Source organism: Tachypleus tridentatus, chromosome 8 (genome assembly GCF_004210375.1).
Source record: "Tachypleus tridentatus isolate NWPU-2018 chromosome 8, ASM421037v1, whole genome shotgun sequence".
NCBI classification, from domain to species: Eukaryota; Metazoa; Arthropoda; class Merostomata; order Xiphosura; family Limulidae; genus Tachypleus; species Tachypleus tridentatus.
The window spans coordinates 62,743,024-62,757,041 of NC_134832.1; the positions used below are offsets into that span (position 1 = coordinate 62,743,024).

Sequence of the window (14,018 nt, forward strand, 5' to 3'; positions counted from 1 at the left end):
AGGCTTCGAGCTCTTTTATTGAGTGGTGTTAATTTCAAAGGTTGATTCAATCTTAAGAAACATAAAGTTAAGTTTATTAACAATGTTTTATTAGCATAAAATCTCATAATCCGTTTTCGCTCGGCCCGGCATGGCCAAGCGCGTAAGACGCGCGACTCGTAATCCGAGGGTCGCGGGTTCACGCCCGCGTCGACGGTCAATCCCACTATTCGTTGGTAAAAGAGTCCCAAGCCCTGCCTTCTCTAGTCTTACACTGCTAAATTAGGGACGGCTAGCACAGATAGCGTAGGGCGTTATAATGTTTACTACAGACGGTCAATCCACCACTTTTCGTTGGTAAAGCGCAGACAGGTATGCCAACCAATCTCTTCACATACGGTGATAATAGTGGTGATTTTATTAATTTCAAATACGAAATAAACGCTTGTCATTCATTGAGTTAATACATGTTTTTGTTTGTTTGTTTGTTTTGAATTTCGCGCAAAGCAACTCGAGGGCTATCCGCGCTAGCCGTCCCTATTTAGCAGTGTAAGACTAGAGAGAAGGAAGCTAGTCATCACCGCCAACTCTTGGGCTACTCTTTTACCAACGAATAGTGGGATTGACCGTCACATTATAACGCCCTCACGGCTGAAAGAGCAAGCATGTTTGGTGCAACCGGGAGTCGAACACCTTAACACATTTGGCCATGCCGGGCCATATATGTTTTTAAATAGAGCTAATTTAACTTAAGAAGGTTATAACAGTCAGTATTAGCTATTACTATTAAAATTACGGATGTTTAAACGATTCCTGTTTATAAAATTCAAAAGTATGACTTGAATATTGTTATAAAGTCCTAAACTTCTAGAAAGAATACTTTGCACAGGCTTCAAATAACGTTGTTTATTATATTTCAGTGAAGTTGTCATAACGTGATGGTTTTCCTTTCTCTTAAATTCTAAATTTCAAGGGACTGATTTAATTTCATTAAATAAGATAACGTAATTGAGCAACAGATGATAAACAAATAAACAAAAAAGGAAGATAGTGTTTCAAAATAATATAATGTAAAATAGCATTTAATTTTAAATCAGTTAAACAGAATTTTATAAATGGTTTTCAATGGGCTAAGTTGTAAACACTATATATTGTAACCACAAGGGTAAACCCCTGTCATTTTTCAGATATTCAACCCAATAAAGTAGACTTTTACTGAGATAAAAACCAGACTATTTTCACGATTTTCTTTCACAGCATTTAAAAATTATGTTTTGAGTCACTAAAATAAGTTTGGTTCTGTTTTATTCTGCTTTAATGACAATGAGTTTTATATACCAACAACTTTATATGTGTTTCACACTCAATATAGTAGTCATAGTTTCTGAACTAAAATTATTTTAAAATTAACAAAATGAAAAAATAGCCTTATGAAAAGATATCACGTATGAAAAAAATCATTATTTTATTTGCACTGTATTTCAGAGGCCAATCGTGGTGTTATGGTTAGTGAATCAGATAGTTCGTGGTTCGCAATCCATTGCTACAAATTCGCTTTGAGTTCGTTAGGACAATGATAGATAAATCTCACTATTCGATTAGAATAATGAAAGAGTTGGTGGTGGGTATGAGTGTCTAGCTTTTCTTTATATAACATATTAGTTGGCAATTAATTATTACAACGCACGAATAGCATTTTGTGTAACTTTGAATAAAAATTTTGAAGCAATCCAAAAATTAACTTTTTCAGTCAATGGTGTTATCAAATTTAATTTCCAAAATAAATTAAATATTATAGTTTTAGTAATTCTAGTTTTAGTTCTAGTTTCAAAATCATTATAACCTTGACGCGTTCTATATTACTTTGATATTGTAGGAATCTTTACCTCGGTACATTAAAAACAGCTAGAAAAATCATACAAGATATTGACAGAAAATATAGACATAGTCCATCAAGTATTACATTTAAATGGGTAAAGCATTACTGTTGTGTGTTTTAGCAAAACATTGCACAATGGGTCATCTTTCCTGTGTACATTACTGGAATCGAACCCCGAATATTTTTGTTATAAGCCCTGAAGCTTACCGCTGAGCGATCGATGAACATGGATAAACTATCATCCTCTTTGACATTTTGACCTATGCTCTTAACTTTCTTGTTTCATTATCAGTTGGTGAGAAGGACATGCTAATTATTCGCGTGTCAGCACTGTCTGATTCTGGTTTATTATTATTAAAGAAGCAAAACAGTTATCACATACAAATGTTTGAAATACATTGAGGTACTCTAAAAGTTTAAACAAATATATGCACCAGTAGAACATGTGTGAGAAAAAATCCGTGTCGGTTACAAAATCACAGACCCCACAAGTTGACAATGAATTCACCTTTAAAGTAAACATTGTAATGCTGATAACCAACAGTAGAGAGATTTGTTGTGGTAAATTCATCATCTTAAAAAAACAAAGTTTTCATCTCCCGTTAAATTAAATATTTGTTAAGTTCAGAAGAGAGGGGTGTGTGTGTGTTTTTTCTTGTTGCAGTGCCACATCTGCTGAGTCCACCAGGAAAAAGGAACTGGCTCAAAAGCCACAATTTGTGATGGTTGAGAAAGATTTGTAATTTTACAACTAAATTTAATCATCTAGATATTTTTTTATAAAGATTGCACATTTTAATCATATTATTAACTTATTCTAGGTACAACTGTGTGATCTAACACACTTTTATAAACTTTCCATTCTTTGTAAAGAAAATATATTCACATATAAGGAAAGGAAGCGCGTTATGTATTTACAAATTTAAATGAACAGGTTGTACGAAACAAGTACAGGTCTTACTTCCTCCCAACTAATCCATTTTATTCTAAACCAAGAGAAAGAAAGAGAAATAAATAACATTCTCATGCAACACGTTGGTCGTGCCCAAAGAATAACTAAGACGTCACTTATATATGTAAAAACTGCTCGTTTGGGTTGAGAAAATTTTTTACGTAGAGAAGCGAACAACGTTTCGACCTTCTTCAGTCATCGTCAGGTTTACAACATTTTCCCAACCCAAACGAGCCGTTTTTACATATATATTTTTCTCTACAAGTGGGTTTTCTCGACATCACTTATTAAGACGTCACATGCTAAGTAGATAGAAAAATTTGGACGCATAGTTTTTCTTAAATTTATTTTTAAATAGATTTACGTCACTTTGTTATGATAACACACACAAATATTTATTTGTATTTTAGTTTATTTAAGTTTTTAAATTGTACAAAACAACTGAAGAATAATAGAAATTTCTAATATCATAACTATAATAACGTAATACAACTATTATAAAATAATGCTAGTTACCCAATCTGAGTTCATTGTTATGCAATTTAGCATATGTTATAGTATTGTCCCTGTTACGAATTTGAATTACAAAGTTTTAAGTGCTCCACATTGTTAGTATTTTATGGTTAAACTTGAAAAAAAAACGACATTTAGATATTTCATTCACGAGAACTATTACATAAGCCAATGAAAGTCACCCATAGCAGACTATTGCAAATTGGCTTTAAGTGTCTCCAAATATCATTAGTGGAATGTAGAATCATTTTCAAACAAATAATACAGCTGATTGTAGCTCGTTGCAATTGTAGGGTGCCTGTTCCGATACAGAATATAATGTTAATCACTATAGCTGTGCACTGTTTTAGTACACATACATACATAAAATTTGAAACAAACTTTAAAAGGCCAATCTTCATATCAGGTCACCAATAAGATGTTTGTTTTCGACTTAAACATAAAACTACAGAGGACTATCTATTTTCTGCTCACCACGAGTAGCGAATCCCGGTTTCTAGCGGCGTAAGTCCACAGACATTACACTGTGCTACTGGGGGAAGTTTGTCAGGGTTGGTGCATATTATATGCAAGTTAGCTTCAATGGTTATCTGTCGGCCACCCACTTGTGTTTCACAAACTTCAGCACAAGATAGCTGATGTAGCACATAAATTATCTGAACAGCTCTCTAAGCACATACCGTTGTGCCACTGCATACGGTAAAGTAGAAATCAGCTTACCTCCAATGTTGTAAAAAACAGTGATGTGCTTATTTGTACATATACAGAAGGGACAATTAAATTTAAATAAACGTGTCACGAATCAACAGGTACATCGACGAAAAGTCTTGCAACATGATGATTAACATTGTCTTCATAACTGCAGTAGTTCAACTTGATATGGTAATGAGAACTGTAAGTTATCTACAGAAGTGTAAAAAAAAGGTGGATTGATTCGAACAGCAAAGACCATAAAGTTCCAGAAAGAGGAAATTTAGAAATCAGCTTCACTGTGGAAACGTTTCTTAACAACGTGATATACAATAATTTGGCACTGATAATATATTTCATGTGGAAACACATAAAGGAGGTTAGACTTGTTTCAAATATTTTTATCAATATATGTATTACACGACAATTACACCATCAGAGTCTGAGCTTCTAATGTGACAACAAGATGGAAGTACAAGATGATGAAGACAACTAACCTAAAATGTAATGGAGCAAAATCCAGATATACAGGCTGTCCAAATCAGGGATCATCTATCGTGAATGTTTTTGGAATGATATCAACAGCACGACACTAATACGGTGAACATCAATGGAGACTTTACCAAAGGTAAAGCGATCACCGAATTGCCCGAGGTTCGTGTCAAGACCACTTTCAGGAATAGAGCCATCAGTGGATACCATTGTATAATAGTATTACCCAAAAGGCTTCATAGTTCGGGAAAGGGCGTACTGATAGCTACGTTGTACTTTTTAATTCACATATTTATATTATTCTTTGGAAAGAAAAAATTTAACACCACATCAAAATAATTTAGCTTCATGTCTGGAATTTTAACTGAAGACTTAAAAATGTTAAGTAGTATAAAATAAGGAGTTTATTAGTCATTTTGTTTGTTAATGTCAGACAATTAGCTCTGTTTTGTGAATATTGAGCCTCTGATTCCACGAAGTACTAGATATACGAAAGAAGGTTTGGTTTGTCTTGAATTTCGCGCAAAGCTACACAAAGGCTACCTGTGCTAGCCGTCCCTAATTTGGTGGTGTAAGACTAGAGATAGGGCAGCTAGTCATCACCACTCACTGCCAACTCTTGGGCCACTCTTTTACCAGTGAATAGTGGGATTGACCGTTACATTATCACGCCCCTACGGCTGAAAGGGTGAGCAAGTTTTGATGTAACGGGGATTCGAAACGAAAGAAAGAATTGACTATTTAACGTTATTTGAAAGCTAGGCCTATTAGTCGGAAAACGTTACATTAATATGTGAAATTTATAGAAATGATACTTTATTGTTGTCGAAGAAATAAATGGCTTTCTTTATTATTGATTAGTGTTTAATTTACATTATTCCTTTTACAGAATAATCCAAAAGAACCTACTCAGTAACATAAACCAAAACAAATATTGTTCTGTAACAAATTTTGCCTAGTAATAGATAAGTTATCATGAATTTCAATACATATTTAATTATTTTATGTGGAATAGATTGAAAATCACCTACTACAATAAAATTAGCTACATGTTTCAGATCAAAACATCTAAACAAATGATAAAGTATATAAATAAAAAGCACTTCCAAGTACAGTCTGATTAAACCTGAAAGATAATAAACTTAAAAATGGTATAAGAGAAAGAGGGAATGAATATCATTCTGTTTAAACTTTCTAGATTGTCGCAGTCATTAAGACCAGAAAACGTGGAATAATAATAATAGAGAAAAAATCTCGTAATCTGAGGGTCGCGGGTTCGAATCCCCGACACACCAAACATGTTCGTTCTCTCAGCCATGGGGGCGTTTTAAAGTTACAGTCAATTCTACTATCCATTAGTAAAAGAGTATCTCAAAAGTTGGCGGTGGGTGGTGATGACTAGCTTTCCTCCATTTAGTCTTACACTGCTAAATTAGGGACAGCTAGAGCAGATAGCCCTCGAGTGACTTTGCGCGAAATTCTAAACAATCCAAACAATATATATTAAACAATGTGACTGCAGAAATTAGTGTTCTTTAATACAACTATCCATCAAAATGAATATTTTAATATAATAATATAAAATAAAAATTGCTGATCTTGATTTAGATATTATCGATTTGTATGTGTAGAAACCTTGAATACGAGATAATATAACATTTTTGTAGTGTAAAAATACACATTTCTTCCAGCGATGTTTATATTTTTAAGTTTTAAGTAGGCATTACATTTTTTTAAATATCAACAATGTTGAATAATTTTAAAGTTGGTGGCGCTAAATGCGGAAGAGGCCTGTAACTTCAGTATAGCTTCTCGATTGCAGTTATAGTGGTAAAAATTAGTCATTTAAAATGAGTTAAGTACTTTAAATGTGGACTGTTCTAGGTATGTTGTTTAACATGAAATAATAATATTATTTATCACGGTTTTGAAAATGTATAGGCCTGTTTGTAACAATTCTAATAGGTTTTAAGAAATGTGTAAACTCACTGGTAATAAAAAATATTAATATTAGTAATACAATTAGTAGTTCTAATACTATAATGCTAATAGTGTTGGTAATAGTTATAATACAACAGCAGCATATCCCAAAGTATTTTCACTATGCTTTTAAAATTAAAATTCATTGCTATTAACATCAGTTGAATAAGCATTTCAGGTGCAGTATTACCAGTAATAGTAATAATAGTAAATTATAAAGTTTAATCACATTGATAGGTGATCAGTGATAAGTTTACAACATTTAACAGCTCGTGTTTTGAATCGAATAAACCCTGACTAAGTTGTAATTCAGCAATACCAGTAGTAACAATGTTTCAGTGGGTTAGTTAGACCATAAGTTGGGTCTTAGTTATGATTTTACAAAGTTTTACTGAGTTTTATTAGTTCTAATATTATCTAAAGTAACAAAAGCATATCAAACTTTAAAGGTTTTATAAAGCTAAAGAAGATTCAAGGACTGAATCTTCTATTGTTTATTATTTATGTTATTTGGATTTCTGTATTATTTATCTCTTTTATATTCTGTTGTCTTTTTAATTGAAGAAAAAATTACTACTATAAAACAGTAAATTATGAAGTGGGTTAGCATTGTTATAATTAACATATTCTCTCAGCTTCATCATAGAATAATGTCAATGTTTTTTACTGACAATAAATAGAAATATATGATCTTGGTGTATTCAATGTATTATCAATGTAATATTGTGCATTTTTCACAAATCTTTGATATTTATCTTCCATAACAATGTTAAATTATTCTAATCAAAATTATAGTTTATATACCCATGTTTTATCTGTATTTGTTATATTTTGAAAGTCTTCTATCATTTATGTTTCCAACTCATCAAATATCCATATCTGTTTGTAAAGCAGCAGCATTCCCTAGCTCTTTTTTTTCTCAGAGATCTTAGCTTTTCTTTATATGAACTATACATCCGAGAACTAATGGCTATCTTTTTTACCCTTTTCTACAATTTATTGTTCTGCTTAAAATAAGGAACCCATTAGTGGACATGATAGTCTAAATGCAGCTCAACAAGTGACAATAAGGTATTAACCTTTATACTTACATTCATTGTTTCTATAGGAACAAAACCCTGCTTACCACACCATTTTACTTTATTTTTTTACTTTTTACATGATGTTTGGCTCAGATAGCCTAGTTGCTTTACACCATAAAACATCAAAACCAACCAACCAACCTTAAAAAATGATCCCACAGATCCAACCAGTCCATCATGTTTTTGTTCTAAACAAATCTCAAACCCTTACATTTAAGCTTTAAATCCTGTTAAGTAATTCATTCTTGCATATAGTCTGAAGAAACACTATCAAAAAGTGTACATCTGTTTTTATCACTAAATGTCAGGAGGAGTTCTTTGTATTTAATAAGTAGTTATTTTTACTTGTATCAACTTCCACAACAGTTGCTTCCACATGCACTGTAAAATGAGAATTTTCCTTGATGTTATTAACTAAACAGTCAGCAAATTTTATAATTGTTTTTTGCTTTAACACCTGGAAAGCACATTTTCATCTAATCTTTCAAAAACATGTTTATTAGTATATTTAATGAGAGATCTCCACTGTGTTCATCTCTTGATCATCTCAATCTTCAAGCAACCAAAAGTTCATATCTGTTACAGGACTTGGATTGTAATATAAACTTAACTTGCATTTATAACCTTAACTTTTTTACAACTGTGCACTTATTGTTTAATTAGGAATTGATTGTATAACAATATATATATATATATATATATGCTGTGAAATTAGGTTTAGTATTTATTTTTAAATTAAAATATATCTTATTTTTTCCATGTATCTTTATTAATAACATTAGTTATTGATTAATGGATTTTAATTTTTAAAAATGATAGTATGACAAAATTAATAACATATTAAAATGAACATTTAATATAATAACAGTTGAACAAGGTTAATAAATTTCAGGGAATAATATTGATGTACACCCTTGTGCAAATTAATTGAAACAAATGGTTGTTTTACAATATTTTCAGTATGGCGGCCGTTGTAGGCTCGCTGAACCCGCTGATTTCCTTTAATAGTCAGTTTTTCACACAGACGGCATCATTAGCTAGGTTTTGCAGTATGGTTGATCTATTTTTGGGATATATGATGAACGTTTGAGGAATATTACGTCATTTGAAATTGCATTAGACTTTTCTCAAAAATGAGGCTATTTGTTTTACTGCTAATCAGTCATCTTTCAGCCGTTATACACAATGGACGTGACTCCTAGAAAGTGTATAAAGATTGAGACACTGCTTGAGCACTCCGGCATGACTTACAGGGAAATCATGGACATTGTTGATGTTAGCCTATCGAAACGTAAAGGAAGATGTGGCCAAAAAAGGAAAACAATGCCAAGAGATGATGCGTAGGGAGTGTGTGAAAGATCCACGGAAGACAAGTGATGCTATAAAAAGAGATTTGGAGATCAAAGGAATAAAAGTCAGCTCTTCAACGGTTCATTGTAGGCTTCTTGATGTTCTTGAAAGAGCAAGGAGACCAGTCAAAAAACAACTTCTTACCAACTAAATGAAGAGAAAACAGCATCAATGGGGTCTGAAATACAAGAACTGGATGCAAGAACAATGAAGGAAAGTGTTATTCAGTGACGAGACTCGCTTCTTCGTACAGGGTCAAAGAAGTCTGCATGTTCGCAGATCTCCAGGTGAGAAACTTCGAGAATCTCACATCAATCAGTTCGTAAAACATTCCTTGAAGAAGATGTTTTGGGGCTTTTTCATCTACTTTGGCATCGAAGGTTTACATATCATAGAAGGTATGATGCGAGGACCACAGTACATCGAAGTTTTGCAGAGAAGAGTTGTTCCAGAATTGAAAAAGAGATTTCCAGATGGATTTGGCATTTTTCAGCAAGATCAGGCTCTATGCCACACATCTTAACTTGTGAAGAATTTTATGACTACAACGGGAATAAAGGTGCTGGACTGGTTGGGAAACTCTTTGGACTTAAATCCTATTGAAAATCTTTGGGCGATTTGTAAAGAATGACTTCAGGGAAAAGACTGTACTACAAAAGATAAGCTAATTGAGGTGTCATACTGCAATCCAAAAATTAGTAAAGATTATAGTCAACTCGTGGACTCGATGCCAAAGCGGATTAATGATCTTCTGAAAAATAAAGGTAGTTATATCATGTGTTAATTTGTGAGTAATTTTTGGATTCTGAGAAATAAATTGCAAAAAATTGAAAAAAATCATTATTTTCTGTCTTGTTTCAATTAATTTGCACAAGGGTGTATCTTAAGTGCACATATGAACCTTTTCTCATTAATATGCTTTAGTATATTTTCCTTAAACTAATTTCTGTTGTTTTTTTTAATAAAAAATTAATTTTTTATATGAATTTAAGATTTATATAAGTATTAAATGTTTGTGTAGAGTTAATGCAGAAATTGTTTAATCCTATTCTTTAGAATTGTGCATAGCTTTAATTTTTTTATGTTTAAAGTTAGATCAACAAAGCTCTAGAGTTTGGGATATATTGCTTATTGAAATTATAAAATCAGTAAAGAAAGTTTTGGAATTGAAGAAGTGTAATGTATGTCTGTATCTTTATGTATGGTACAAGTTTTAATGTAGTCATTTCACACTTAATTTCTTTACTTTTCAGATGTTTTTACTTCTGTTTGTAGAAGGGAAGCTGGGGCCTATTCCATGGTTTAAAATTACTTTGACATAAAATTATTGTAAACATGCACTACCTGAGGTCACCACTTGATGTGCTTAACTTTGTTCCAGGAGGACATGAGAAGGCTTTAAAACAGGCTTTTTACAGTACAGCTGCAATTCTCTTTGTCATATTTGCCTTTACTGCTGCTGTTCCAGTATATTTTGTTTTTGAGCCTTTCATAGAGCCACTCTTATGGGCTGTATTGTTTGGTTCATTTCTCCATCCATTCAAACAGAAATTAACTGTGTTGTTTAGAGGATGGCTTAAGGGACTACGTCAGGATGGAGCTCCTCTTGCTCTTGGTTTGGTTATTTGCCCTTTTAAAATCATTGATGGTATATCAGAAGGTATTGGATATTTTCTTTTGCAGTATGTTAAAGTGTTTTTAGGGCTTGGCATTGGTCTTCCATTACTCTGTTTTATTTATGGCTTGCTTCCTGAAACATTTTCCAGTGATTTATGTGTTGGGATAGTTTTGTTTTTTCAGTATGCTTCAGATGTCTTGGAATTCTTTAGCAGAGCTGGCTTATTGGTGAGTAAAAATAAAAATTCTTTTTAATATCATGTTTTTAATATCAAAAGATGGTATTTTAAAAATATTATACCATTCAATTAGAATTAGTTTGATTTTCAATATGGAATATTTTTTTTTTGTCTGTATGAAACTGTCTAAAATTCAGTGCCCTATGAATATTTATTCTGCTTCTGTACATTTTCTTTGATATTTTGCATCTAATAATTGAATTTGTATTGTAGATATGGACGTTAGTGATTGGCTATATTCTTGTAATGATGTGGTGCACACCTCAATCCCAACATGTACTTCCTCTGATGTCTCTCTTTGTTTGGGTGATGGTAATTTTTCACTTTGCAACAATTGCTGGTCCATTACGTGTTCCTGTTTCATTCATTCTCTTGATCTTGCTACTTGTGGGCTTTGTCACTGAAGTTAAAGAGAATTGGAAACAGAAAAATTATAAAGGTAAAACAATATTTATTGCTTTGAATTCTTTCCAGTGTATTTTTTGATATGATAATTGTACAGTAACTTGTGATTTTGGTGATAATTTTAAGCATTTTGTCATCAAATACATGCAAATAAGTAGTATTTAATAAACTGTTATGTGAAATTATGTGCCAACAGTTGTCTCTGTAAAGTTCTTTCCAGCAATTTTGACTGGGTTATGTTTAGTTTGTATATATTTACTGTAGTTTTAAAATTAGTTTCACTGTTTCTGTATTATTTTTGGTATGCAGTGATCTTCAAATACTTATTAATGTCAGAAAATTTGTGTTTTCTTATTGCTGTATTGATTAACATGTTAGTATCATTAGTTTACTGATGACTAATCCTGTTTGTTGTAGTTGTATTGACTCTTAGTAGTACTATTTTTTTAAAACATTATTTTTTGTATCTCAGTCATATTTAAACCCAGACTTGTGACTTGTGACATAAATTAGTTTTCACAAGCATATTTTATGGATCATTACATATAGAAGAATCTTGCTCTCAGTCATCAAGTGTGGGTACTTTGAAAACAGAATGTTTGACTGGAACACGCATATCAGCTGAAGAGAGAGAACCGTTGTTGGTATGGTTATAAAATCTAATGTTGTTCTAACAGAACCATTGTCTGTATGGTTATAAAATTTAATGTTGTTCTAACAGAACCATTGTTGGTATGGTTGTAAAATCTAATGGTGTTCTAACATACCGATATTTTGATTATTAAGTATAATTGTGTGTTGAATGAATGATTACATTATGAGGTCTGTTAAAAAAATACGCGGACTGACATCATAAAACAAAATGTACTTTATTTAGAAGTTGCAGGTCTGAGACCCCTTCAAAGTACTCTCCTCCCCAACGCACACACTTATCCCAACGGTGTTTCCACTTGTTGAAACAGTCCTGGTACGCTTCTTTTGTAGTGTCTTCCAGCTCCTTCGTCGCATTTGCCTTAATCTTGGGAATCATCTCAAATCTTCTTCCTTTCAAGGGTCTTTTGAGTTTGGAGAACAAGAAAAAATTGCAAGGAGCAAAGTCAGGTGAGTAGGGGGGGTGGGGAAGAACAGTGATCGAGTGTTTGGCCAAAAACTCACGAGTTCTGAGGCACAAATTTCGCAGCAACGTGGTGCATCTTCAATTTTTTGGTCAAAATCTTGTAACCAGATCCAACTGATATCCCACACTCTTCAGCAAGCTCCCTGACAGTCAGACGTCAATTTGCCCGCACCAGGGTGTTGATTTTGTCGACGTGTGGGTCGTCAGTTGACGTGGAAGAACGTCCAGGACGCTCATCATCTTCAATGGACTGTCGACCATCTTTAAAACGTTCATGCCACTTGAAACATGCCGTACCCTTCATAGCAACATCACCGTAAGCCGTGTTAAGCATAACAAAAGTTTCATTCGCAGTTTTCCAAGTTTAACACAAAATTTTACAGCAAGTCGTTGCTCCTTCAGGCCATTCATTCTGAAATCCGCCAAATGAAAAAATCGCACTTCACTTAAAACCGCGTAGCTAATACACAAATGAAGATATCTGCAATTGGGAAATGGCATCGTAATCAGCTGCTCTGTGCGAACCTAACGACACCAAGCAGATTCCCCTGGAACCAACTGGAGCCTCGCAATTCAAACAGTCCGCGTATTTTTTGAACAGACCTCGTATGTACAAGATTACTGAACAGTTATGATTTGCATACTTTTTCTATCATTTCATTACTCTTACAAACTTATTTTATTACCAGTGCTTAGTTATCAGTTTTCATATAATTGTTTAGAAACAAATGGAATTTTTCATAGTACTAGACTACATTGTATAGATTTATAGTTTAGTTAAGGGGTTGAAGGAAACAGATATTCATACAACACAGAAATTCAATGGTCTTATTACTACTGTTTACAGCATGTTATATCATAATATCTATTTATAAGAGAATATTAATGAACCCTACCCCTTTGAACCTTGTCAGCATTTGACATATGAATTTGTATAGGTATAAGTTACACAGAAAAATACATGTTGGACATCTAAGAACAATTGTAATGTATCCAGTAAGATGCACTCACCAGATTTTTAGAGATGTGAATTAACTGCTTGATACCATTGTTTTGTGAAACTATATAAGAACAAAGAATTTTATAAAAGAAAAAAAATTGCAATAGAATTCTTAATTTCATTAATTTACAAATACACACTGAGAAAATTATTTGCACTAGTACTGGTGTGTAACACCTTTTTAGTCTGTTCAACTTAATCTGTATAAGTCTTGCAACTCTTTTGTATAAATATACTAATAATTGTTTAACACATTGGCAAATTTTTAGTTTAAAAACTTAAAACAAGAAGATAGTCTGAGAACTTAAGGTAAAAATGATGAGGAATTGGCCTTTAAGATCTCTAACTTTTCAATGTTTAGATTTTTTCTTTTAGCATTGAAAATTGTATAATGGCATATAAACTTCATGACTACATGTTCTTTACTTTCTGTCAACATGGAAGTTCTTGTTCTAACTTTCAAACGGATGAATATACCATGTATTGACTTTGATATGTATTGAAACAAAAACATGCATGTATAATATTAAATTAATGTCACAAAGCAGCACATTAAAAACCTATGAAAGTTTTTGTATTTATATTATTTTATTTTAACACTGTTATTTGTAATGTGAGCAAATTAACTTGTTGGATACACAAGACTGTTTAGTTTAAAAGTTATAATTTTAATTTATTTAGTGATTTAATATTTAATGATTATTTGCTTTTCATAATGAGAGT

General features: G+C 32.4%; 1 protein-coding gene across 5 annotated transcripts in view; it reads left to right on the plus strand.

Annotated features, from left to right (window-relative positions):
* Positions 1-6,311: 6,311 nt before the first annotated feature.
* Positions 6,312-14,018, plus strand: part of LOC143222512 (transmembrane protein 245-like) — a 43,787-nt gene continuing 36,080 nt past the window's right edge. For 2 of the 5 annotated variants that reach the window (XM_076449116.1, XM_076449117.1), the window contains exons 1-3: positions 9,727-10,762; positions 10,987-11,212; positions 11,728-11,822. In XM_076449116.1, the coding sequence (XP_076305231.1) occupies positions 10,253-10,762; positions 10,987-11,212; positions 11,728-11,822 (831 nt within the window). In that variant the 5' untranslated portion in view covers positions 9,727-10,252. Of the gene's footprint in view, positions 6,390-8,363; positions 9,682-9,726; positions 10,763-10,986; positions 11,213-11,727; positions 11,823-14,018 lie in introns of those variants that run through there. The other 3 variants (XM_076449115.1, XM_076449114.1, XR_013012284.1) reach the window with 3 other exon arrangements.